This window comes from Centrocercus urophasianus, unplaced genomic scaffold, assembly GCF_019232065.1.
Source record: "Centrocercus urophasianus isolate 14NV4802_14NV808 unplaced genomic scaffold, USGS_Curo_1.0 seq_39, whole genome shotgun sequence".
Taxonomy (NCBI): domain Eukaryota; kingdom Metazoa; phylum Chordata; class Aves; order Galliformes; family Phasianidae; genus Centrocercus; species Centrocercus urophasianus.
The window spans coordinates 4,955,250-4,982,080 of record NW_024884966.1 but is presented as its reverse complement, the minus strand read 5'-3'; the positions used below and the strand labels follow the sequence as shown (position 1 = coordinate 4,982,080).

The 26,831-nt window shown below is 43.4% G+C and overlaps 1 protein-coding gene across 1 annotated transcript in view; it reads right to left on the bottom strand.

Moving 5' to 3' along the window:
- FBXO16 (F-box protein 16) overlaps positions 1 to 26,831 on the bottom strand; it is a 30,153-nt gene that overhangs the window by 3,120 nt on the left and 202 nt on the right. Inside the window, exons 2-6 of the mRNA XM_042832687.1 lie at positions 21,638 to 21,673; positions 14,132 to 14,338; positions 12,704 to 12,868; positions 11,642 to 11,847; positions 5,167 to 5,272 (exon numbers count right to left, since the gene is read on the bottom strand). Coding sequence (XP_042688621.1) covers positions 5,167 to 5,272; positions 11,642 to 11,847; positions 12,704 to 12,868; positions 14,132 to 14,338; positions 21,638 to 21,673 — 720 coding nt within the window. The remainder of the gene's footprint in view (positions 1 to 5,166; positions 5,273 to 11,641; positions 11,848 to 12,703; positions 12,869 to 14,131; positions 14,339 to 21,637; positions 21,674 to 26,831) is intronic.

Sequence of the window (26,831 nt, the reverse complement as noted above, 5' to 3'; positions counted from 1 at the left end):
ACACAGTTGAGCAGACCTACAGCTTTGGCTTTTTAGAACTGATACAAATTATTCAGTACTAATAGTGAACCAACAGCAACAAAATCAAACATTTACACTGAAACTCGTTAGAAGGCAATATCTTCAGTTGTGCAGAATGAGAAATTAGTGTCCACAGCAAAACGGTTTTAAAATGGAAAAGTTTTGCAGTTCCTGCCCACCTGTTTCCCCCTTCTATTGTTTGGATTGGCAGCAGCAGCAGCAATATATGGTGCTTGGTACCTAATTGTCTGACAATAAATGAGCAATTCAGCAACTTTTGGCTATCAGCCTGAAGAAAGGCAGGGGATCATACAAGTGCCTAAGGTGGCCCAGGTTCTGAGCAGTACTTAAAGGGTAACAGAGACAGTGTGATACAAATTGCTGCAGTTTTTCTGTCCTCCTGAGAAAAGCACAATACCAAAGAAGCAGTAGCAGCTGCAGCACAGATCTGACTGTAACTTGGTTTTCAGCTTTTGTGTCCTGGTTGGTTCTGTTTTAGAGTTAAAAGGACAAAGAGCATCAAAGCCAGGCTATGCCTTCAAATTAGAATGACACATATAAACTGAGTTTCAATTTCCAAAATATTTTCACACTCAGGAGTAGTCACAGGTGGTTCAACAGGATTTCCTGGATGAATTAATAACATTTGAAATGAGATTTGCAGAATATAGGTGACGTAAATACACCCTGGACAGGACTGTGTCACAGAGCCAAAAGCCCTGGATCTTCATGTGTGATATACCCACATAGGATACACATGTGATCCATTCTCCAAACACCAATTCCCTGTGTATCTGTCATCAGATAATTTATTCCTGACTTCAGATGCTGCAATCTTACCACCTTGGGCAGTGAGGCAAGAATGACTGATCCTGTCAAAAAGATGTTATTTTGTAAGCACTAAAAATAAGTCAGTAATTCAAGAACAGCTGGGAGGGTGGAGCAGCCTCCCAAACAGAAACAAGCAGGCAGCCTGAAAGGCAAAACCAGCCTCTAATTGCTGACATCGCAGTCATTTGCAAAGCTGTCAAAAGCATCAGTGTGATGGATTTTTACCCTTTCTAATACAGTATTTCTGCTTTTTGACATCTAGGGAGGATTTGGCATGATGCTTCCTGTTTTGCTGAAAGCTGCACAAAACTCCTTATTGGAAGTCCTCCAAGGAAGAGCCCCTCACTGTGTAAAGGACACTGGTGTGGCTGCACTGTCACCTGTGAGAGGACCTGTAGGGTCAGAGCTGGGGACTCACAGCAGGGCAGCACAGCTCCATATCAGAAAGAACAGGAGAGATGAAACAGTGGCCCAAAACAAGGGGATCTGGTTTCCATGCCCAGCCTGCTAAAAGCTCAGCTGAGTCAGTGAGCCTTTCTTCACTTTGCTTTGTATAATACTGGGCAGTAGCTGCTCAAGGTGGTGTAGGCAAGCCACAAAGCCTTGATCCAGCAAAGTGCTGAAAGAGATAATTAACAGTGAAACTCTACTTGTCTTTAGTGTCAGGCATTTCCCTCCATAAAGATAGAGCAGGCATTCCCATCCCACTGTGGAGATACAGTGGTTGCATGCATACTCATAAGAAGGAAAGCAGCCCTTAGTTCAGAGACCTAATTAAGTTAATTTATTGTAACACATTATTTAAAGTAATTTAGATAATTCACGTTAATTTATTGTAAATTAAGTGTAAGCCTGGTCACATTCTATGCTACTATTTCCATGATTACTAATAAACTCCAAAACACCACAAGTTTACGAGGAGGAGACCTGATTCACCCTATACAAAGCTGGAGCCGGCGGATTCAGGTCATCACTTTAATTACATGTTTCTTCTGTTTTGCTGTGTTGCTGTTCAGCCTCCTGAGCTCAGAGCTCTGTATAATGGCCCTTTTCACATCTTCATTGTTGGCTGTAATATACTTTATTCTCGTCTGCTTTCTACACTTGAATCATTGATCTATTTAAGAGCTTCACTTTAATTTGACTTGATGTTTGCATGCTTGGGGCATTTATTCTTTCATCATATTCTGTCCTTCTTCTGAGGATTTACTAAAAGGTTTGAATATTAAGCTTCTTTATTTGGAATTGATTAAGTAAGAGTCTTTTCACAGGTCTTAATTTCAACAAGATTTCCTTAATAAGAAATGGAAATTAATTCTAGATGATTCCTAGTTAGCTATATATTCTTTTTTCTATGCATTAGCCCATTATAACCTAACTTTTGTTGTCACGTAGCTCTGTAGTCATTAATGGTCAGTGAAACAGAAGGATTATACACTGCACTACCAAAAGAGGACAGGAAACACAGCTCTTCTACTGAAATTTGTACTGCTCGAGAGAAATACAAGTCAATTTTCAATGTAAAGGTCTAGGAAAGAGGGACACAGCATGGACTGCCCCAGATTTTAACACAAAAAGAAGATAGTGCTACCAAGATTGCATAACACGAACACACAAAGTTCTGTTCTGGGCTAATGTCACAGAGCTGTGACCACTAGAGCTGTAGGGTGCTTACCCCTGGGTCAGGCTGTCCTAACTGCCTATGAGGCACCGAGGGAGGATGGTGGACCTGGCAGGCCTGAGGCTTTAAGAATCTCCTCAGAGCTTTTTGTGGGCAGAGAATTTAACATCCCCATTTAGTGTCAGCTAAATGCTTCCTGGTGACTATTTGCTACGGAAAAAATAATGTCTCTAAAGCTACTGGGGTATCAGGGCCAGCCAGCATGGGTTCACAAAAGGCAGGTCCTGCTTGACCAACCTGATCTCCTTCTATGATCTTCTGACCCATCTGGTAGACAAGGGAAAGGCTGTTGACATGGTCTGCCTAGGCTTCAGCAAGGCCTTTGACGCTGTCTCCCACCTTATTCTCCTGCAGAAGCTGGCAGCCCGAGGCTTGGACAGGTGCACTCTTGGCTGGGTAAGGAGCTGGCTGGAGGGCCGGGCCCAGAGAGTGGTGGTGAATGGAGCCAAATGCAGCTGGCGACCGGTCGTGAGTGGTGTTCCCCAGGGGTCGGTGCTGAGGCCTGTCCTCTTCAGTATCTTTATCTTTACCTGGATGAGGGCACTGAGTGCACCCTCAGCAAGTTTGTGGATGACACCAAGTTGGCTGGAAGTGTGGATCTGCCTGGGGGTAGCGAGGCCCTACAGAGGGATCTGGACAGGCTGGATGGCTGGGCTGAAGCCAATGGGATGAGGTTCAACAAGGCCAAATGTCAGGTCCTGCACTTTGGCCACAACAACCCCAGGCAAAGCTACAGGCTTGGGGCAGAGTGGCTGGAAGACTGTGTAGAGGAAATGGACCTGGGGGTATTGATTGATGCTCAGCTGAAGGTGAGCCAGTGGTGTGCCCAGGTGGCCAGGAAGGCCAATGGCATCTTGGCTTGCACAGAAAAGGTGCTGCCAGCAGGAACAGGGCAGTGATTGTCCCCCTGTACTCAGCTCTGGTGAGGCTGCAGCTGGAGTAGCGTGCAAGTTTTGGGCCCCTCACTGCAAGAAAGATATTGAGGCCTTGGAGCGGGTGACAAGACTGGTGAGGGGTCTGGAGCACAGGGCTTATGAGGAGCGGCTGAAGGAGCTGGGATTGTTCAGTCTGGAGAAGAGGAGGCTCAGGAGAGACTTCACTGCTCTCTATAACTACCTGAAGGGAGGTTGTAGTAAGCTGGGGGTCGGCCTCTTCTTTCGTGTGACTAGTGATAGAACTAGAGGGAATGGCTTCAAGCTGCTCCAGGGGAGATTTAGGCTGGACGTTAGGAAAGACTACTTTTCTGAAAGAGTGGCCAGGTACTGGAATGGGCTGCCCAGGGAGATGGAAGAGTCACCGACCCTGGGGGTGTTAAAGGACATGGTTTAGTGAGAAGTATTGGTGATCAGTGGATGGTTGGGCTGGGTGACCCTGTGGGTCTCTTCCAACCTTGGTGATTCTATAATTCTATGATCCTATGAGCAGCCAACAGAAAGTGACACAGGCATAAATACAACTTGACCTTGTACTGCTGCAATTTATAGCAAAAACTGATGCTGAATTTATAAAAGAGGGTTTGGGATTCACACTGGGACTCCGACTAGGTGTTTCCACCTTCTAGTTGTGGGCTGCAGGTTAAATAACTTTAAACAAGTTCCTAAACCCTAGGGAAAGAAAAAAATCAGCCCCCACTTTCTAGCCTGAACTAAAATTCTTTCACTCTGTACTGACAATAAAACAGCTTTAAATCTGAAATGAGAAGCCATGGAGGAATGAAACTGTAAAGTCTCTCTGATCTAAAGGCTACAGAGGAAGCCTTTGGAGAATGGAAATTTTAAGACACACGTTGAATAACTTTAATAATATTTCTGTTCTTTAACACTGACTGAATCTATTTCCTTTCAAAGAGGCTATATATGGGTCAGAAGAATACCTCTCAATCTCCAGAGACAATGCTTCTTTTTTATGTAAACCTTCTTTGGTTCAACTCACATGCTGTTCCCTGGCTTTCATTGCTTGGGAAACACGCTTCCAGGTTTGCGAAAAGCCCTGATACGCTTGCAAGCACATCTTTCTTTGGCAGTTATTTGCTACCCTATCTACAAAAGCTAAACCCATGATGCTTTCTGGAAGCCTGACTTCCCAAGACTCCTTTCATGTGAGGATGCCCTATTTTACCAGCGATAAGCACAATGAATCCTCAGTATTAAGACCTTAGGGCTGCTTGCCCAGGCACAGTGCAATGAACAAAGTAATAAAAGAGCTTCAAACTGCAATAATCAAAAGTTGTGGAAATGGAAGAGCGGCTTTGGGGAAAGATGCAAATGTCATGAGAGAACTGATCCAGTGGAAACTGGCTGTCAGGATACCATGGAGTACACAAAGTGAGGAAGGAGCAGATAACAGGATCAGTGTCTACACACAGACAGTTGCTGTCCTTTTTTCCCATTGCAGGTGGGCTGTGTCTAGGCTGCAACGAGAAACTGCCCCTGGAGCAGGCAGATGGGGCATGATTTGCTCCTCCTTATGGCCTTATTGCTACCGGCCAGATAGGCAGCATGTGTGCCTGGCAGCCTGCTTGCAGTCAGGAGCAAAGTTTCACTGTTGCCTAAGTTAAGTAAGTGCTCTCAGCTAAAATATTCCTGGGTGCAACTGACAACAGACTAATATAATTACAACCCAGTGATACTCACCAGTGATGTTGATTTCTGGAGTTTCCTAGATCCACAAACTGCTTTCTTTTTTTTCCCAGCTGCTTGCTGGCTAAGGTCTGGGGTCTCCCCTCCTCCTTTCTTTCTCCTGCAGAGTAGAACAGAATAGTATTAACAAATGCTATGGAGTTTGTTCCCTGGGGTGGAGAAGAAGAAAATTCCTTATGATAAGCCACCCGAAAAGACATGGTTTGAGCTCATACATTTTATCTTGTACCTGGGGCAGACCAAGAGTGCACAGTCAGTTCTGTGGCTCAGAGCAGCTTGCTATTTTTTAAATTTTGATAACTTCATAGCATTCAAATGCATGTACTTGCCTTGACACTTATGGATATATGAACACATCACTGGGTAAACACACAAGGGAATTCACAGAAAGGGAAATTTAGCTAAATAATGTTTGAATTTTTAATTTAGTCCATGTAACTTGCAACACAAACAGGGTTAGAGGACTTGCCTTTAAACAAGTTGTTCGTCTTTACTATAGCCAAGTAGACTTTCTTATGAATTTAAATGATTTTATTTGCAGCTATAATTAACTTTAATATGATAGCAAACAGAACAGGCATGTTCCAGAGAGTGAAAATTAAGTGAATATGGCCAACTGTCATAATACTCCAGTATCAGGATTAAAATGAGTACTATAAGAAGGTTTTTTTAGGAATTTGGACAGGTTCACAAACACATTTGGTCTGAAAGTATTCATTCCCCTTCCACATTCACATTCTGCAAATCACAGCTAAGTTTACAGGTTTAGTAAATTTAAAGCAGCTACTAGTTTGTGCTCTGTGGGTTCACCTCCCAGCTCCACCACCAGCATGTCTGGGCTCCTGGAAAGCATGCTAAAAATCAAATAGTGAACATGAAGTCATGAATTCACTGGGTGGAAGCAAACCTTGAAAGCAACCCTCATCCAACAAAGAAGCAGGGCTGCACTGCATAACGTGCACATCCTCACAAGCAGCCAGCAGCAGTCTGTTATTCACTAGTCCCAGACCAGCTGCAGATCAAAAACCATCAAGACAAATCAGACAAATTATTTCAAATAGCAAATTGAGGAAAATTGCAATCTCTTTGTAAACACTAACATCAGAGAGAGAGAATTCAAGCCTAAATACTACAGGGAACAATGTGGTCATCTTTAGATAAGAAGGCAGTCTTCTGCCAAAAAGAATCAGCATAGGGAAGGCTCTCCACTCATTGTTACAGCTGGGAGTGTTGTAAGAGTATAAGGAGTGGCTCTGACTCCATTCCTGATAGTCCAGTGGCAGCACTGGAATAAGCCCATCCACTCAGAAAACAAACACACTGATCCACTTATGCAGGGAGAAAATACCAATATCCTGTCAAACCTTGGTTTATGGTCTCAGATTAAGAGTTTAAATTCTACTGCTGTATTCTAAAGTCCATGCTCCTGGGGTCAGAGCATCCCCCTGTAGCAGGGCATGATCTCAGCCCACAGTCAGGACAACGAGTGGTGAGGATGGAAGACACTGCAAAGGAAGATGGATCACAGCCGAGTAGGGCAAGGCAGCTCTTGCTCCAGTGCTGAACTCAGTGCTTCCCACCCTGCTTTTCTCTCCCAAGCAGTGTTTTAAATTCCCACGAGTCCCACAGGCAGGGAGTATGGGGCTGGCTATTCAGAAACGTGAAAAGCAAGACACAGGCGTTGGGATGCAGAGGACGAGCGAAACATCATGCCCTTCTCACACAGCCCAGCCCCGTTTTGTCAGAAACTGGGCCTAGGCTGCTGACAGAACAATTACTGAAAGTAATTATTTTCTCATTGGGTAAACATTTCAGCACAATATGCAACTGTTTTTAGAGCCTGCCCATGTCCATAAATTATCTAAGTGAATTAGCGCTAGAAGGCAGGGCTGGCTGGGGGAAGGAGCTTTCATTTTGGCTGAGCTGTTGTCATGAGAAGGAGCAGGGCTCTTTCTCGAGGCACAAGCACACAGCCTTGGCAGGGGTCCAGTGCTCAGCTAGAATCAGGATTCATTAGTCATGATAAAGTGGGAGGCAGATCTTTTGATTTACTGGCACCGAGCAGCACCATCACCAGATGCCTTCCAGCAGAACTGGATGTGCACAGCTGGAAAGGAACGCCCCTCCTGCTCAGAATCCCAGGGAAAATTTGCTACTGTGGTCCCAAGCTTTAGATAAAAATGCTTCATTTCACCTTTGGGGTATTGCTTCGTGTTCCCAAAGAGACAAATCCGTTGCTGGTCTCTGTTTGCACACAATGGAAAAAACTATCTGGATAATTCAGGCAGAAAACAGACCCAACAGAAATCACCCTTGTGATATATTGCTCACAGACATGCAGCAGCACTGAAAGCCACCACTATAACTCTAGCAAGTGATTTTGATAAGGCCTCCAGGCAATTTGTAACTCTACCCCTGTCTGTATCTCCTATATCTCCTCGTCACTCCCTCGACCACGCATCTGCTCATCACTGCTGTTGATTTCACTGCTCAGAGACTGAGCTTTTCCCACACTTGCCCATCTGAACCAAGAAACGTGTACTGATCATACTCCAGGATTCCCAGCTCCTCTAAAGCTGCAGGGATATTTGTCATTGAGGTTCTCAGGTACCATTTCTGATGCTTTCCTGAGCAAGCAGCAAAAAAAATCAAAGCATCAGAAAAAAAGAAAAAAACAAAACAAAACAAACCTGCTAAGACTCAATTATCATCCAGATTGCAGATTAACCTCATTTTACCATCTTTCAAGCACTATCTGGCAGTGGCCCAGTGTTATAATTCTTCTTCCCATTGACATGAAGCACCAGCCCTGACCAGGCAAAACACCTACCAAATTGTTCTACAGAAATGTGTTTATTTACTTCTTCAAAAGTAAATACCCAATTATGGTCTCATAGGCCAAAGTACATGTTTTGTTTTACATCTCTTAGGACTCTTAGTCTAAAAGTCTTCATTTAGACTAGATATTGGGAAGCAATTCTTTACTGTGAGGGTGGTGAGCCACTGAACAGGTTGCCCAGAGAGGCTGCAGATGCCCCTGCATGGAAGCATTCCAGGCCAGACTGGATGGGGCTGTGGGCAACCTGAGCTAGAGGGAGGTGTCCCTGGTTATAGCAGGGGGTTGGCACTACGTGAGCTTAAAGATCCCGTCCAACACAAACTATTCTATGATTCTATGATTTTATGACTCCCTTTGACTCCACTCTCCTGCATAAGTGAGAACTGGCTGCTGCTTGTCGCACTTCCATGCTCAGTTTTTGGCTAAGCAAGGAATTCTCTGCTGTGAGTAGACAGCGGTGTGGAGGTAAAATGGAGGAAGGGAGTTGTAGCTAAGGGTTCCTCTGCAACAACCAACAAAGAAACAGAGGATGACTCCACCATTTAAATGACAATATTTTGGCTTCAGAGTTGACACCCTGTTACGATGCCCAGGAGAGTTCTCTCTTCTTTTTGGACCAGAAAGCGAGCATAGAGAAGATTTTTAGTCAGTTCCAGCAGCTAGGAAAATCTTTAATTTTTTTGTTACCTCTTAAATTCTGCAAGATTTAGCCCAGCATTAGGCAGATTGACTTTGATTCAAAGAAGTAGCCAGTGACTAGTCTCACACACCTCTTTGATGATGGCGTCAGGTATTCCTTTGATGTAATCTTGTTTGTTCACAAAGGATTTTCTATAAGTTCTGTTTTTCTCAACACAGCAGCAGACAGATGGAAAGAATGGTTTATTTGTTCTCAGCCATCACTTGGGCTGTTTCTGCTAGCTCTGCTGCACCTTTTCACCCATGCTTATAACCTGCCCCAAGAAAATATTTGCCCCTCCCTACATGCATTCAGACTGCAGCAAAGATCATTACCTCTCCCAGACTACCACTGCAAAACCCTGTATTTTAGGAAATCACTCCCATTGTTTTAGGAATCTCATTTTACATAGATTTCATTGCTTCTGACATATAGTCTACACAAAGAGTGGATGTTACTCTCTTGAGCTCCAAGCATTCATCTAATCTGAGAAATAACTATACCTAACACAGCCTAGGGGGTCAGAGATCTTTATCTCATTTCTCTGTTCTACTTTACAACCCTGTACACTGGTCAGGCAGGGTCTGCCTGAGCCTGTAGGCTGCAGTATGATGGATCAGCTTGCATAGCACTCACATTACCTTTCCTTGCTCAGCTGACTAGATACTCACTGAGTGCAACCTTCATCAGCAGAACAAAACAAAGCTTGGCATTACAGAAGGGCTATGAGCACTTTACCATTTTGTGGCCACTTGGGTCTCTTACCAAGCTGCCTGCTTGCTGTCATTGCTGCTGCCATGGGAGGAAAACACAAGCCTGGAATGGGGTGTCCCACCAGTCCTGCTGCAGACAAGGAGCAGGTGAGGTGCAGGAGACCAGGTCCCCATGCAGCTGAAAGGATGGAGGATGCAATACAAAGCCTTAGTGGGAGGATTTCTGGAAAGGGGCTGCAGAGGGGACACTGTCTACAGAAACACCATTACATGAGCAGGTAGCTGGGTCAGCACTTGAAACAACACACCTGTATTGCTAAATAAGAGTCATTACAGGCAAGACTACACACTAGCAATTACTTTCAGCTTAAGTGATATTAAAGGGAGATCCTTGATAAACAAGTAAATCTCTTAGAATTCATTTTTCTCCTTGCTATAATCCTCTGTAATTACGGATAAAAGCCAGATTTGCTAGATCACTAGGCATTAAAATATCCTCCATTGCACAAATGGATAGAGGCTCAAATCTTACTTAGGAGAAGAAAACAGTCAGTATACTGTATGATTAGCAACTCAGAATCATTTGCATCTGGTTGTCAGCTGCATCTACAGCTCAGTGCTGGAACAAGCAACTTCCAAACTCTTTGAACAGGGCCTGTCCCATTTTTGACACTGATTCATGACCAGCACATGGGAACCCTAAACCTCACGTAAGTCTCTGGAACAGGCTACATAGGAAGGCTTCACAGCTGACAAATAATATTGGAGCAACTATTTCAACAAGAGGCATTCTGTCAGAATATTTTGTTAAAAGCATCAGAGAACTTTACCTAAAATGCTGGAGTTTGGAAACATACCGCAGAAAGAGGGTGAGGTGAAAGCTGGAATGCTCTTTGAAGTAGTGCAGTATCCCAGGACCAGGGGACGCGGATTAAAAAATGATTCATAAAAGGCTTTTGCTCACACACTGGGAACTTTGTGGAACACCCCGGAGGAGCGGTGGGTCCAGCAAAGTTAATCACATTGAGAAAGAACCTCTGCAAGTGCACTTCTGCTTAGCCAAATAATCACTAGGCTGGGGTAATTTGTGGCTTGATTGTTCCTGTGCATAGTGCTCATCTCAGCAATATCAGTTATTTACTTAATGTACGACCTGGATACATTCATTGTGGATTAGGTGGTTCCCAAGGCTTTTGTTGGCACAGGGAAGAGGAATATCCTCCTCTGTGCATTTTTGGTTGGGTGAGAATGTGCAGTCCTTTTTACAGGTACTCACATATGAAGGAGGCAATGGTCAAGTTAATCCACTATGTCTACACCAGGCTCAGACTAATGATAATGCTACCACAGTTTCACAAGTTACTGCACATCAGCTGAATGGAGGCAACTGCTGAGAGCATGTCCATGAAAAAAAAAGAGAGGTGGCAGAGCCTTAAATGAGAAATGGACAAACTCCTTTGCACTACTGCCACAGTCTCCTTGCTATTGTGCCTCATTTGCTTGTGCTTGCCGAAATCTAACCACAATCCTGAGATTCTGAAAATACCTTATGCCAGATATGCCAAAGGAAAGAAGTCAATGTGCAAGACTTTGCTCTGGGTTGCAGAAATACTTTCTTTTGTCAGCTGTTGACCAGGTAATTCTGGGAGCCTACGAACTGATGGATCTAAGCACTCCATCCCAGCTAGCGTAGACACAAATCCTACTCTTACTTGCATATCATGTGGAACATATACACACATACATGCTCTAATACCTGCACTGTCATTTGAACATCTAAATCTCTTTTCAGCCAGGATATCCTTGAACTGATAGAACTGTATATCATCATTCATTTTTCTTTTGTGCAGAAATTGCATATTCCTCTCAACTTTGTAGCTTAGAAAACTACAAGCCTATTAAAAAAAATCTTGAACAATCTCTTGATCTAATTCTTCCCCTTACAACTGTGTAACCTCCCCAGGAGCTACAGCCTGTTTTACAGGCAGACACTAACAAGATCTACCAATGCACAGTGCTGAAAGGACACAAAGCAGTGAAGCTGCAACCAGAAGAAGATCAAGAGCAATGCGAGAAAAGGCAGAAAGGCAGAACAGTGCGCTAGCTTGGGTTTGCAGCCAAGCTGGAGAGCTACAAGGTTTCCAGGCAGCATGAAGCACAGGCAGAGGGAACTTGCAAAGGACACAGACATACTCAATTAGCACAGAAAAAGCAAAAGGCAGAGACAAAGCCTCTTACGCCTGCCTGGCCTGTTCGATGGGATCGTAGTTGTTCAGGCAGTTGAATCGCATGATGTCTGTTGGGCACTTGTCCGGTGAACGCCAGGGTGGAATTTCTTTTTTCTTCTTTCTAGTCTTCTTTTCTGGTGCAGAACGTTTTCCTTCTGGAGTGTTACTTCTCACTTTCTGCACTTCAGGAACTATGGACTCATCCTTCGAAGCAGTCTAATGAGAGACATTAAAAGAAGAAAATTAATTTTATCCTTCAGTGAAAATGTGATTAATTTTACCTGACCTCAGATTTGTAAGAACTAGGTATTAATTCACTGGACAGAAACAGGCACCCTAGCAGTGCACGTCCCAGTGCCCACTGCACTTAGATGGGCTGAGTTGCATTGGCTTCATCCACTGACCTCAGAGACAGCCTACGAGGGAGTTGGCTAGAGGTCTGAGTTTTTGAATAGAAGGCAGAAGATTCCTGCCTTCACAGTCCCACAAACAAGGGGTCTGGATCAATGAATCTCAAGAGAAAACAGTTGCTACTGAGTAATGCTCCACTTCCCCAAAATGACCCTGCCACCTTTGAAGAAGACAGGATGAGACAACACGGAGCCTATAACAGGCAGAACATGTGGTGTTTTTTAGCTTTCCACCAGCTAGACTGACTCTGAAACTTCAGCAGGGGCGATGCTGGGCTTCCCACTCCTGCTTATCAGATTGACGTAGGCTATCACATTCCCTGCAACCTGGAGATGAGAGGGGAAAAGCCTGGAGTGCTGGAAAGAGAAATTTGGAGGATTACTTCAGAATAATCTGAAGAGAGGACAGGAGGAGAGGGAGACCTTGGTGACTGCTTCCTTCCTAACCTCTGAGATTTTCGTTCCCCCTCATCCTTACCAGGGGTGGATGAGAGAAGGCAGACCACATGGCAACACATGAGTTTAGATTCTAATTTAAAATTATGTATGTTCCTTCTTACTAGTGGGAGAAGGTAGTAAGTTTAAAAGTTAGTAACTCTATTAGCCCAGAGTATATATATTATAACTGGCGTGGAACACCTCCAGAGGTGGTAAGCACATACCTTTGGTCTTGTAACACGCAGCTCTTTCACCATTTCAATGTAATGTCTCTTCCAGATTCCTTGCTCAAAGGGGGTTGGAATGAAGTTGATGTACCAACCAAAATGCAAGCATTTCTTCATCCAGAGCTGATCCAGTTCAGACAGGTTCTTCCAGTGCCAGCTCACCTGTGGATGACCAGTAACCACATATAAGAGTAGATCAACATCTTGGGGTTTCAGACATCTCAGATTACAGCTGGAGATTTATCTCCCCTGGATGCAGCTCCTTAAACTAACACTGTACTTCAGTGCTGTTTGAACTCCATGTAAACCCAGATTTCCTCATGATCTGCTCATTGTTTGTTGGCTGATCTCCAGTGCAGGGCGAAATGCTCTGAAAATCACTAGTCAAAAGGAAAGACTTCAGCTCACTTAGGGCAACTTCCTGCATTTCTACCCAGTAAGTGCATAGGAGTTGGAACAAACCCTTCATTGCATTTTGCTGACAAAAACAGAAAAATAACCCCCCCAGGTCTGATAGACACATTCAGTTTTCTCCCTACTCAGGTTCTGCTTTTATACTCCATTGCACAGTCACCTTGCATGCAATACTTCTTCTAGCCTAAGGGCAAGCATCATCTATTTGCACAATTGTGCTTATAACAGCAAATATTCAATGACATGACAGAAGTAGCACTGTAAGGACCTTCCTTTCTCATACCCTAATCTATTTTCTCCCTGTCTGTGCATGAATACCTGTGGTTCACCTTCATAAAAAATGAATTGTTGGAGAGAAATACTAGAGAAAGCTGAGATTTTGATGTATTAGTATACGTATTAGTAGTAATATATGGTGTACTATGTTTGTTAGTGCAGTAATTATGTCACCCATATTTGAGCTTATTCATTCAGAACTAGCTTGGGGAACACATTAGCAGATGGAATCCTTAGACAGTGTGCTCAAAAGCACCTTGATAACTTCTCTGCTTCTGCATATCCAGCACTTCACCTTCAAGTATTTTAATGGATCTGGTTTTTGCTATTTTTCTTAAAGCAATGTATGCACTTCTTTACAACCACCATGGGCTTCTTCAAACAATTAATGATTCTGCACACTGTGCAAAATACTTTAAAGAACATGGTTTGCAGAAAGCGCCAGGCCTTCTTGAGAACAATCAGCCTTGTAAAGGGCCACATATTAAATGGCTTAGCGTTGAGCTCCCAAAATTAGTCTTCACTTTCATAAACATTGACCAATTTGATTTAATTTAGGATCTGGGGAAGTGCTGTGTTCTATCTTGTACGAGTGTCACTAAGCATATAGCACCAGGGTGCCAGGTCACAAGGCATTCTTGCGTTCCCACAGCTTTATTGTAACCTGGTTCTGTTTCTTGTTTTATCTTTCTTGACCCGACTTTCTGAATCTTAGCATGTGTTGTTTTTTTTTACCTGCGCACATCGACAGAGACTCCGTGGGTCCAGAAAGGAGAAGATGTACAGGGACAGAACTCTAGGAAGCTTCACGGTAAAATCTAGAGCTTCGATAGGAATTCGATCTTGTAGCTTCTGGGCACAGAATCTCTTCAGGGACAGGGAGCAGAGCTCCAACTGATCCACCAGGATCTTCTGTCTCTGAGCGTCTGTCCACTTGATAAACTGAAAAAAGAGTTCCAGGTTGTGAGAAACCGGAGATCCAGCTTGTTAAAATAAATCATACATGTAAGGCAAGGGAAGGTGTCCAAACAGCAGCTTTTGGTGACTCACTCAATAGCAAAGCATGTAGGAACTGGGAACAAATGGAGAGGCTACATTAAAAGAAACTCAGAAGCCACATAACGTATGATTTATAATCCTCAAAGGATCCAGGATGACCTTGTCCAGGACACAGTCATCCTCACAAGACTCTTAACACCTAGGATCAGTTTGGAAAACTTGGCTTCAGTCATTAAAAGAAGGAGACTCAGGCGTGTGTTTGCAGGATTGGGTCCTAAGTTGACTGCTGCTTCCTCACCTATCCTGACCCATATATGGCCCCCAAAACTGCAGTATTTGAGTGCCTCGCAATTTGTGAAGTATTTATTCCCACAGTCTGCATAAGAGAGAAATCCCCACTGCCTGCAAAGAAGCAGAGCAAAGAGAAACTACATCAGTTGCCTGCATCTCCCAAGGAAAACGTGACACAGACCTGGCAGCACAGTAAGAGATTTTTCATGGCATTTCTGCGCTTATGACAGATATCTAAAGAGGAGGAGGAAAACAGCTGGACCTCACTGTGGGAAGAAATGAGCACATAACCACACAAGCACGTATCGCTTGATACAACAGCAACAACGGCACTGAGCAGAGAGGAGGAGAGCTGTGTAAACAGGGTGGGAGCAACGGCAGCCGTACCTGGTGTTTAGCCTGTGTTGACAGCAGGGGATGGAAAGGGCCCTGTCAGCAGGAATCTCCTGGGAGGAGACTGACCTCATTGCCACAATCTGTGCAATCTGTCTCAAAACCTGCAGGAGCAGTCCTGGCTGTGAGGGCAGCACGGAGTGCCAGCAGGGAGGACGTGGCAAAGGACCGTGTAGTCAGCGCCAACAGGAATCCCCAGTGGGAACCGCTGGCGGCAGAATGGTACAGAGAAAGGTGGACTTCCAGAGGCAGAGTGCAGATTCCTTGTGACCCAAACTCCCCTTCCTTACAAAGGCAAGTTCCTAAAGAGCCAGGCCTGTCTGGAGAATGCTGCCTTCCCTTGCTTCTTTTTTTCTCACGCACTGGCCGTGCCTTCAACACACGTTCCTCTTTCTGTTTCCTGAAGTCAGCTTTCCACAGCTGACAACTTGCTCTCCAAATCACAGCACAGTTATTTCCGCATTTAACACCAGGGGCATTTGAAGAACTTCTTTAAACATGGTCTCCACAAATCAAAAATAGCAGTAAGAAAAAAAAACATGCAACTCTTCATATATATATCTGTAAGCATCTTCATATATAGATGTGCATATATATACGTGTTTATGAAGAGCTGGGTAGATTCAATGCCCAATTCCCTTCCTTTCCTTTCTCTCTCAGAATAAAATGGATTACAAATTTAATCTTTTTTTTTTCTCAGCTTCCACACCAAAAATTGATGGCGAACTGGAGGACCAGCATTGCTATGGTCTAAAATATACTGGGCTGCGGCAGACACGCCACCATTTCAGGATCCCTCACTGCAGGGGCTACCGATCTCTCCTTGCTCTACCCGCTATCTCTCCTCGCTAGGGCCATTGCAACACAGACACCAATATGGGGATGCTGCAAAATGGTGTTCATTGAAATTCAACAGTATCTTATATACCCTCCAGAGTCCAGTTTCTTCCTCAAGGCCAATGGACGCACTGTTCTAAGCACGTACCACAATGCTGAATGACTGCCATATGTGCTTATCATGAGACAGTCCAGCTGCCTGCACCGTGACAGCCCGAATCCCCAGTTAGTCGCCTAATAACAAACCCAACACTGGGCAGATGAAAAGTAACTGAGAAGTAATTTCTTCACAGTTCATCTTACAGAATTCTTCGTTCCTTTATTTTTACCTGGATGTATTTAATTCCAGGACTGGACAATAAGCTGTGAGCAGTAAATAGCTCTGCTCCTTCTTGCAGACACCTTTACAAAACCTTCATGTAGGTCAGCAAGGACAAGAAGGGTTGGAACACAGAACCCAGGCAAAAAGCCAAAGAGAAGAAAGCTCCCAAATGTCCATGTCTTTTCATACACAAACAGACAGCGAATTAAGGAGTACACCCTTCCCTCCCCTCCCTATTTTGCATATAACTTTCACCTCTAATGGAGTTTAGCAAAGTGCTAAATAAAAACTGAAGCAGGACCTTTGGATTCAGCACTTAGGAATGTGTTCTCTAAGAATACAAATTCAGGTGAAGATGCATCACAGGGGAACAGAGGAGGTTTTGCCTGTGCCTTCCTCATTTTCAGTTTGATGTGAAAGGTTTTTTTTCTGCCATGTGCTTGAGGAGGAAGAGCTTCTGCTGCACAGACTCCTCATTCATGTTCACAGCTACATCCTTTTCTCATTCAAACGATCTGCAATCATCTATTAAGGAAGGTAAATTTCTCCTGGATAAGTTCCAGAGACAAGGAGGTAACTGGCTTCCTCCCTTCCACACCAAGAGATTAAGTGAACTGATCAAAGGAAATATAGATTCTCTTTCAGAGACACAGAATATTTGTGTCCATTTAGCTCTTCCCATTCTGCCACTGCTTTGCAATGGAGCAATTCCTTCCAGCATCCTCAGCCTGAGCTTACAGCTTACACCACATCGGAGACTAAATCAGTGTCACCCTGTCAGGAGCATGGGAACACACAGCTTCTGCTCCACCGCATTCAGCAGCAACCAAGTATTTAAGCAGGCACAATTTGTCTCTTTTCCAGTATTAACAAGCATGTCCCCATCCCACATTTGGCTGCCTTTCTCCACAGTTCCTCCCCTTGCATGTGATTACAGCAATCCAACCAGTCGGACCGGATTCCCCTTTTCAAGGGACTGCACCTTCTCAATCCGCAGCCAGGAACATTTTTCCTTTTCTGTGTCTTTCCCCAAGCCCTGGAGAACAATGTCTCCCCGGGGACTGCGTGACATAAGGCTACCGACCGTGTCACCAGGGAATGCAGTGCCCAGCCTCTACTCCTGCGATCAGTTTACGATTAATCCGCGAGTGCACACACACAAATAATGCAGCCTGACACCAAGGGGAGAGCCCAGGACCTCAGAGCTGAGGAACAGAACCTCTGCCGCTTAACCTAAAGAGGCCCCTCTCTGCTCTAACAGGCAGGTTGTTTTACTGACTTGAACCAGCCACTGAATAGGGACATAATCCTCGCCTCCAACCCAGCATATTGACGTGAGTTCACAGGGTTACAATCACACTCAGGCAGCCCTGTGCTCTGCAAACATAGCACAGAACTCCCAAGTCACTACTGCCCTTCTGGAACACATTAAAGCAGAACAACTTGCAAGTAGATGGATGGTTCAGCTCAGCAGAAGCAATTTTTGCCTCCTCAACCACCTTCTTCCAGCTCCAGTGCAGTGATCTATTTGGAGTCTAGGGTTAGAATAGAAAGGGATGAAACACCTGGTGTCCATAATAGAATCATAGAATTGTTTGAGTTGGAGGGGACATTTGAAGGCCACCTGTTCCACTCCCTGCACTGAACAGGGACACCCACAGCTCCATCAGTGCTCAGAGCCCATCCAGCCTGACATGGGCATGTCCAAGGATGGGGCACCACCACCTTTCTGGCAACCCACGCCAGTGCTTCGTTACCCCTTACTGTAACAGACCTTCTCCTCATATTAAATCTAAATCTCCTTTCTTTTATTTTGAAACCATTTCCTCTGGTCCTATCACCACTGCTGCTAAAGAGCCTGTCCCCTTCATTCTTACAGCTCCTTTTAGGTACTGAAAGGCTGCTCTCAGGTCTCCCCAGAGCCTTGCTTCTCTCAAGTGGTTCTTTGCCACAAATTAACTGGTACTCTGGCAAGATGTAACCCATGAGGTGAGCTGAATCATTGTTAGGGTTTCCCAATTTGTCCACATCCCATTGGGCTAGAGCAGAAGCTGAGATGCTCTGATCACATGGAGACACTTAAGCTTAGGTATCTTAATATACAAGTTCAACCCTAGCCTCATTGTCTACCTACTAACCTGCATGTCAGCATAATAGCATCAAGTGTTAAGGTAAAGCAAAATGATGCTGTGTTTCTTAGATTAATGGGAGGAAGTATTGGCTTGCAGTATTGAGAACAGAGCAGAAAGGGAAGCTGAGAGGGAGTCCATCAGGACATCTGCCCCAGGTGCAATATAGAATAGCAGCTAGAAGAAAACAAAAAGAAACTGAGAAATTGTAATGCTTTCCCAGAAGTATTTCAACTGAAAGACAGCAGCGCAGCTTATCTTTTGTATGTATCTGGAAAGCATTTGGGTAAAGCATGATGATAGAAATTCACCACAAATGCCTCCAGCAAGATCAAAGCCTGCAAATGCTCAGCCCTGGGAACAGCTATGTAGGACAGCCTATCTGCTGCACTACCACTGCTTCCCCTCTGTGCAGCAGTTATACCTTGATGAGTTCAGTGCAATGTGAGACAGCCAAGAGCCTGTAGAGGGTCCCACTGTTTTTGTTCAATAGGGCAGGTGGCAGCACAGCCGGTCCTACACCCTTTGGGGCTGCTCAGCCATGCAGAAACAGAGAGAAGAAATCCCTTCGGGTCACCTAGTTCATTGCTTCTCAGTCTTAAGGACCACAGCAGCCTGGGAGACATTAGCTTAAAAAGGTTGAGAAACTCTTAGTTCAGCTCCTAGTGCAAGGAAGATAATCCTGACAAATATTTGTCTAACCTGTCCTCAAAAGACTCCTCCAGTGGAGGTTTCCACCCCTTAGCCTCCAAGGCAAGCTATTGCAGCAGTGAATTAGCTCTAAATTTTGCTGGTGTCTCAATTGTATCTCCATAATTGAGATACAAGCCCATTATTTCTTATCCTATCCAACGTAAATACAGAGATCATACTCTTCTTTTTCGTGTGCTTTAATCTGTTATTGTAAAGATAACCTTTACAATACCTGCACCTTTTCTCCATCCTCCCTAGAGTAAACAGACCATTTTCAAGTTTCCTGGACCTGAGGCCATTCTCAGAAGCACCTCCACCTGGTGCTCACCTTTCTCAGTATGCATGGTACAACACTGGCAATGGCTCTGCCTTTCAGACAGCTCTTTGGGATATTTCCCCATTTTATCATTATAAGACAGTCATATTCATAATTCCCTATATATTTTATACAGAGTTGCAGCATACTTTGGTTTTCTTGTATCTGCAGTTTTCATGAACATCATTCTTACTCATAACGCTTTCCATTTGTCCCTATCAAACTGCAGAACTTTTCATTTTCATTTCTAATCATTTCTAAGTTCATCATTTCTAAGTTCATGAAATCACTCCCAGCCTGATGGCATCTGTAAATGAGTATGTACTTCCCATTCCTCACCCAGATATCACCAAAAATGAACAGTGCTGAACTCAGGATGGACTTCAGCCCTCCAGTTTCATAACAAGCCATTTGTAACTATGCTGAATGTGGAATTCCCAGCCATAGAAAGCCAATCTCCAGCAGTTTCATCTAGTCTGTACTTCCTGAGTGCACCCTGAGAGGATTGTGTGAATCAGTGTAAAAAGTCCTGCCAAAGCACTGTGGTTTCTTGATAAAGTTTCTCCCGAACCCAAGCTGCCCTAGGCTTTGCATACAACATAATGCCAAAGGCTTTGAAAGGAGCTAAGAACAGCTTTTGTGCTTTCCACGCCCTTTTCATTGCTATGATGGATGACAGAAGCACAGGGAGAATTAACTCCAAAGGAGCATGGTGAGAAGTACTGACCAAGTGCCAGATGGGGGTCAGGTATTCAACCTTTCAGAAGATGATTCAGCACTTGTGTTGTGTTTAGGGAAGATTATTTCCAGATTTTGGCTCTTTCAATAGAGGTTCCAACAACATTTTTTACCAGCATATATACCATAGGCATTTTAAAACACCCATCAGTTTGCAAGAAACAGATTTGAAGTTTGTGAGTTACTGACTTTCATGTTAAAAGGTGAACAAGCATCCAATTATTGTGTTTTCTTGATTTTTTGTTAAAACCCTTGTTATCAAAAGGCACACAAATAACAAGGTGTGGACAATGTATTTCCTATAAAGATGAATAATCTGTATGAACTTAAAATCAAAATGCTTGTCTGTAAGAAACAGTTTACATGCAAAAAGCTTTCACACAAGTGCCCCATTAGGCATAAAGAATAAGCATCACAGTTCACACAAAGTTATTGTGCAAATATCCTTTCTCAAAGAGCATTATTTCTACATGTCATTTTAGCCTGAGTACCATACGCAACCATGTACCTGGTTCTGTGGTTCCACTTATAAAGATGTGCAAAGGGCTCAGCCACACAGTCACTGCTTTAATACATCCACTCATTTACTGCAATAAAATCACTGAGTCTGTATTCCCCTTTGCACAGGAGACGAGCAGATTACAGCTACTTTCCCATAATTATATAGGTTTTTACTCATGAAAGAGTAATGACAATGTGACATTTCAGGTGTTGCAGATACTCTGCCATTGCATGCTGTGCCATCTGCTTCCAGGGTAAGTCACTTACAGTTGCATTCCTTTACAGCTGCCAGCTATGACTGCCTTCATAGGCTACAGAAGCAGGCATCTCTAGAGAGCTGCTCTTTCATCCTACATTAAGTGAGATGAATTACCCTCTGGAAGCACTGCTTTCCTTCTGTTGACTGTACACTGAGCCTACGATGACCAGACCAGTCAGGCTGAAATCCCTTTGTTTCACTCATACACACTTGGCCAGAGAAACCCTATCCTGAATGCCTATCTTACAGTGATCTCTGGCTGTGGCAGAAAATTCTGTTTTAAGTCTCTGTATACCTCATTTTTTTAACGAAAAATAGGATGACAGCACTTTCCTGACTCATACACAAGTTATGAAGATATTGATGGCATGATACTGTGAGATGGTCAGCGATTACAGCATCAGGAGCCCTGTGTGTGCTCTTTGTAGATATCGTGTCATTTACTACCAGCTTTAAAGACTTTCTATCAGGCAAAGGCAATACCTGAACACCCAGCATCCTCTCTGAAGACTTCACAGAGTTTTCTGAGGGCTTCTTATCTTATTACAGAAAATTTTGAGAAAAGAATGTAATTTCCCAAGTTCAAAACTTACAAAAATAAGGCACCTTTGCCTTCATCAAAAGTTGAAGTTCACTTTCATGTATCTTTAAGGAAAACGAACCCCTTTTTCAAAGTAGGATGTTATACATTCCCCTTACAGTAATCTCCTGATAAGTTCAGAAGCCTAACTGTATTTAAATATATATAAAAGGAAAAGTTTACCCATTTTCTGAACAGGGCTCTTCTTTCTTCAAATACCTGTAAAAAATACACACACAATTAAAAATGAATACTGTAAGGGGATTCAGTATCTGCTAAGAAAAAACATAGCTTGAAAAAACCAAACAAGCTATGAAACCTGGAAAATAGAAACAGCATCACAAAATGGGTGAAGTTGGAAGGAACTTAAGGAGAATGGTTAAATCCCAAGTCCCTGCTAGGGTCAGCTAAAGTATGTTGCTTAGGGCCACATCCAACTGGATTTTGAATATCTTCTTAGATGAAAACCCTGCAGTCTCTCTGAGTAACTTGTGTGTGACCACTCTCATGGTAAAAATGTTTTTTCCTATGGTCACTGGAATTTCCTGCCTTTCAGTTTGTGGCCATTGTCTCTTGGCATTTCCCTGGAAGCTACCAAGAAAAGTCTGGCTCTGTGTTCTTTACCTCCTTCCATCAGGTATCCAAATACACTGACAAGGCCTGTATCTGAGCCTTTCTTCTCCAGGCTGAACAATGCCATAACTCTCAACTCTTCCCTATGTGTCAGATGCTCCGATTTCCTGATCCTTTCTGTGATATTTCACTGGGCTTATTCCAATAAGTCTTTGTCTTTCTTGTATGGGGAGTCCAGAATCGGACACATCCCCAACCAATCCTTCCTTGTTTGTAAGAATGAGGACCAGCAGAGCATCTTCCCTTGTTGGCTCCTTGATGACCTGTGTCATCAAAGCACTCCTGAAACCTCCTGGGTTGCTTGTGTTGCCCTTCATAGATCTTTATTTACTTTTTTCAGTAGATTTCAGTTCTCCTGAGTTGGAGAAACTGGGTAATGGAATGGATACAACGTGGGTAGCTATCATAGAGCTCTGGCTGTGGCTTACTAAGGCCAGTTGTTGTGGCTCATGCTGTCCCTAGGTTCTTTACAGTGACAACTAACAAGATGGATGAATGGTATCAAAATACAGCAGAGGATTTGTGATGTTGACCTTCATCCTTAGGGAGCTAGATATGAAAGCACTAGCACGTGGCTTTCCACTTCTACAAAACTGCCTTTATGCTCAGGACTATGACCTTGCAAGTGAGGAAATGCTACAGATGTATTGCTTCTTTTTTTTTTTTCTCCAGAAGACAGATCAAGGAAAAAGCCCAGTTTATAACTGTGCACAAAAACAGCTATTAACCACAACTAGGAAAACATGTTTGATCATTATAAACTCCAAAAATGTTATTGCTTTGACAGCCTGCAAAGAAGGTTCATGCAGAGAAAGACATTATCAGTGCTGATGTCTGGTACAGCAGTTGTCAGCATCAGCTCTGTCTCTCTCAGCAGGAGTGTCTCCTGTGAGGAGTGAAAAGTGACATTTCTTTTATTTGCATGTTGACAGTTATTATTTGCTTTATTTGCATGTGGGACACTTGGCAAAGTGAAAAAAATACAAAAGCTGAACAAGCTGAACTTGGAAAGGGATTTGCCACAAGCAAATGATGAATAGTCAAAGATCTAAGTTTTGAGATGGATAATTCAAGTGAGGCAGGGAGCTATTTATGTAACTGAATGCAATTTAATGGTCTTTGATCAAAGAAAGACACATATTTGCTTTCAGCATTTTTGGAGATACAACTAAGCCAACTCTGTTAGAAAGTTCTGCCTACTCCAGGCACTTGGAAGCATTAATCAGCAATAGAATAGCCCCAGATTGGTATAATCATCCTCCGAGTCAATCAGATCCATTTTTACTGTTTCCTCCTCCAAGGCCTTCAAGTTACACCTATCTCCTACCTAGGTTGGCTGGCCTAGGATTCAGCTCAAAGCCGAGGTTGCTCCTGAGAACTGCCATCTCACATCTGTGTTCTTAGGTAGATATAAATAAGCTCAAGTTCAGGGCTGTCTGGCAAATCCCTCCAGTCTTTGCTGCAAATGCCACTGAGGCTCTTCTGTCCCACTGCATAATTCTGACTAACTGAAGGCAAATACTCTCTCGACTTCCAGTCCTTCCTTAAATGCAGATCCTCCTCTGGTTTTCTGAGTGTGAATACTGCTTAATATTACTAACTCTGGCTTCTTTACTTTGGTTTGTTCCTGCTGGAGATTGTGGATTTAAAACAGATGTCTGCCCATGACCCAGTGTAACACTACGGGCAAGATCTGACAGCTGCAGTGAAGGCAGAAAAATATAGATGGAGAACAAGACTCAGGATATACAGCAAGCAGGAGACATCTTGGGTCCTGACATCAATGCAGACAAGTGTGCTCCTGAGCATATTTGAAAACCTAGGGAAATCTGCAGGAACCACTGAAGCAGCATCCCCTGGATTAACCCAAATTAGATAGGTGGCAAGTTTACACTAACTGCTGTGAACCTGCTCCTAGCAGTTGTTTAGATGGAGCTTAAATGCTATTGACCAGCTCTAAATTCTCACCATTCCTGCCCCTCACTGCCAATTCATCTAAGAAGTATTTTTCTTCGGCACCTCTTCTCTCTCTGTTTTTATCTTCTCACTGTTTTTCACATACCTTCTTTCTATAAGCTCTTTACTTTTTCAGACTTCGTCTTCACTCAAAAGTGCAGAAATGAACAGAGATAGGATGGTAAAATAAAATAGGATGGGAAAATAAAACCTTCTCTCACCTTATATATATCAATTGGATTATCTCCCAATTTCACCTGTTGGCAATATTTTTGTTGCAACTATTTGTTTTCTTCTAACTCTGCAGAGCCAGCACTGAGAGCTGTGTAGGGATAAATGAAAGAGTTTCAAACCTGGATCAGAAGCAAATACTTTGTATAATGAATTTAATCACTGATCACAGGTCTGGGAGATAGGAGGTAGGTTCTCTCCTACCCAGAACAACAACATTCAGATGTTGGAGGATGACAGAAAGACTGCTGATGTTGTCTACCTAGACTTCAACAAAGCCTTTGACACTGTCTCCCACAGTATTATCCTGGAGAAGCTGCAGCCCATGTCTGGGACAAGTACACTCTTTGCTGGGTAAGGAACTGGCTGGAGGGCTGGGCCCAAAGCATGGAGATGAATGGAGTGACACCCAACTGGCGGCCGGTCACAAGTGCTGCTCTCCTGGGGTCACTACTGGGAATTGTTCTGTTCATTATTTTTAAAGATGATTTGGATGAGGGAATTGAGTGTGCCCTCAGTAAGTTTGCAAATGATACCAAGCTTGGAGGAAATATCGATCTGCCTGAGGGTAGGAAGGCCCTACAGAGGACAGGCTGGATAGCTGGGCTCAGGCCAATGGGATGAAGTTCAACAAGACCAAGTGCCAGGTCCTGCACTTTGGCCACAACAACCCCAGGCAATGCTACAGGCTTGGGGCAGAGTGGCTGGAAGACTGTGCAGAGAAAAAGGATCTGAGGGTGTCTGTTGACACTTGGCTGAGAAAGACAAGACAGTGAGGCCCTGGAGGCAATGCAGCAGGAGCACAAGTGTTATGGGGAGCAGCTGAGGAAATTGTCATTTTTCAGTATGGAGAAGAGGAGGCTCAGGAGAGACCTCACCACTCCCTACAACTGCCTGAAAGAAGGTTGTAGTGAGATGGGCTTCAGCCTCTTCTTCGGGTAACTAGCAAAGAGAAAAGAAGTGATGGTGTCAGGTTGAACCAGGGATAGTTCAAGTTGGATATAAGGAAGCATTTCTGCCCTAAAAGAGTGTTGAGGCATTGAAGCGGTTTGTCCAGCGTGGAGTCACCATCCCTGGAGGTGTTTAAGGAAAGGACAGATGTGGTGATTAGGAACATGGTGTAATGGGCAATACTGGTGGGCAGCTGGACTAGATGATCTTTGAGGTCTTTCCCAACCTTGGTGATTCTACAATTCTATGATTCTAAGGGCGAGAGTACAAAATAGTCTAATATTAGCTCCTACGAGATTTGCTGCAGCACAATGCAACACCACAATGCCTAAAGAGTGGAGGATAAAAAGATGAGAAAGGGCTTTTTTTACCCACTCACTGCTAGTCAGATTGCACTTTATTACCTAGTGATGTGTGTCTGTAAAAATGTGTTATAAAGAGTGTAGGAAGCAGACATTAAAATGATGCAAAGGCTGGAGAATCTGCCAAACTGAAAGAACTTCAAAGGGCTCAATCTGTTTAGTTTATCAAAAAAAAAGATCAAGTGTTGGCTTGAAGCAGAGTAAAAGTACTTCCACAATTTAAAAAAAAAACACACAACCTCATTACAAAAGAGTTTAATAAGCTAGCAGAAGAAGATTTAGATGATGGAAGCTAATGCTAGAGGTATTCAGACAAGAGACAAGGTTTAATCTTTTAATGGTATAGAGGATTAGCCAAGAGAAAAAAATTGTTAGCAAAGTGATGAAATTTTCATTTCTTGATAATCCCTAAGGAAGTCTATATGCTTTTGTGGAAGATACATCATAGCCAAATTCTGGTTACTGAGCTGAGGACACAGAGAGGTGTGTGAAACGAGGGCCTGAGAAATCCAGGCAGTCGCACTGAGTAACGTCATGGCCCACTCTGGATTAAATTCAATGAATCATCAGCAGATATATTAACTGAACTCTGAGGGAGGAATGCTGTCCTGATGATGCATGAGATAAAAAAAAATACCTTCCTTGCGTTAGCAGATCCCAGATTTAGCCTGCAGAGTGGGAGACCAGGAAATGCATCTTGTTATTTATAAATTGAGTGCATCACTTCAGTTAACAAAATATCAGCCCCATCTCAGCGTGGCCAGGCTCAGCAAAGGAGTCAGGGTGTGGGTACCAAGGTCTCTCCTGCAAATTGTGGTGGAGCACTGGCCACTCAGAAACACTGACACTGGGTTTGCTCTGGGGCTAAGTCTTCTAAGGCAGAAAAAGAATGGCTTTCACTAAGAAATGAATACATATTCTTTGTTTAAAAATGGTTTACTTGTCAAAATAAGAATACTTCAACTAAATGCTTATATGCTTTAAGCAATATACATTAGAACTTTACATATCATAGTAGGTTTTATACACGTGAATATATCATAAAGACTGTGTATTCCATATATACACATTTATTCCTAATATTAAACAAGTTACTAAAGTTCTGATCCATTACTCATGATTTACACAGCCAAAAGGATAAGTCAATTTTTTCTGAGACTTGAGAATTGGTGAAATGAAACTGAGAATTTGCTTTAAGGCTTGTGAATATTCAAAACCTGACTGGACAAGATCACGAGCGAACC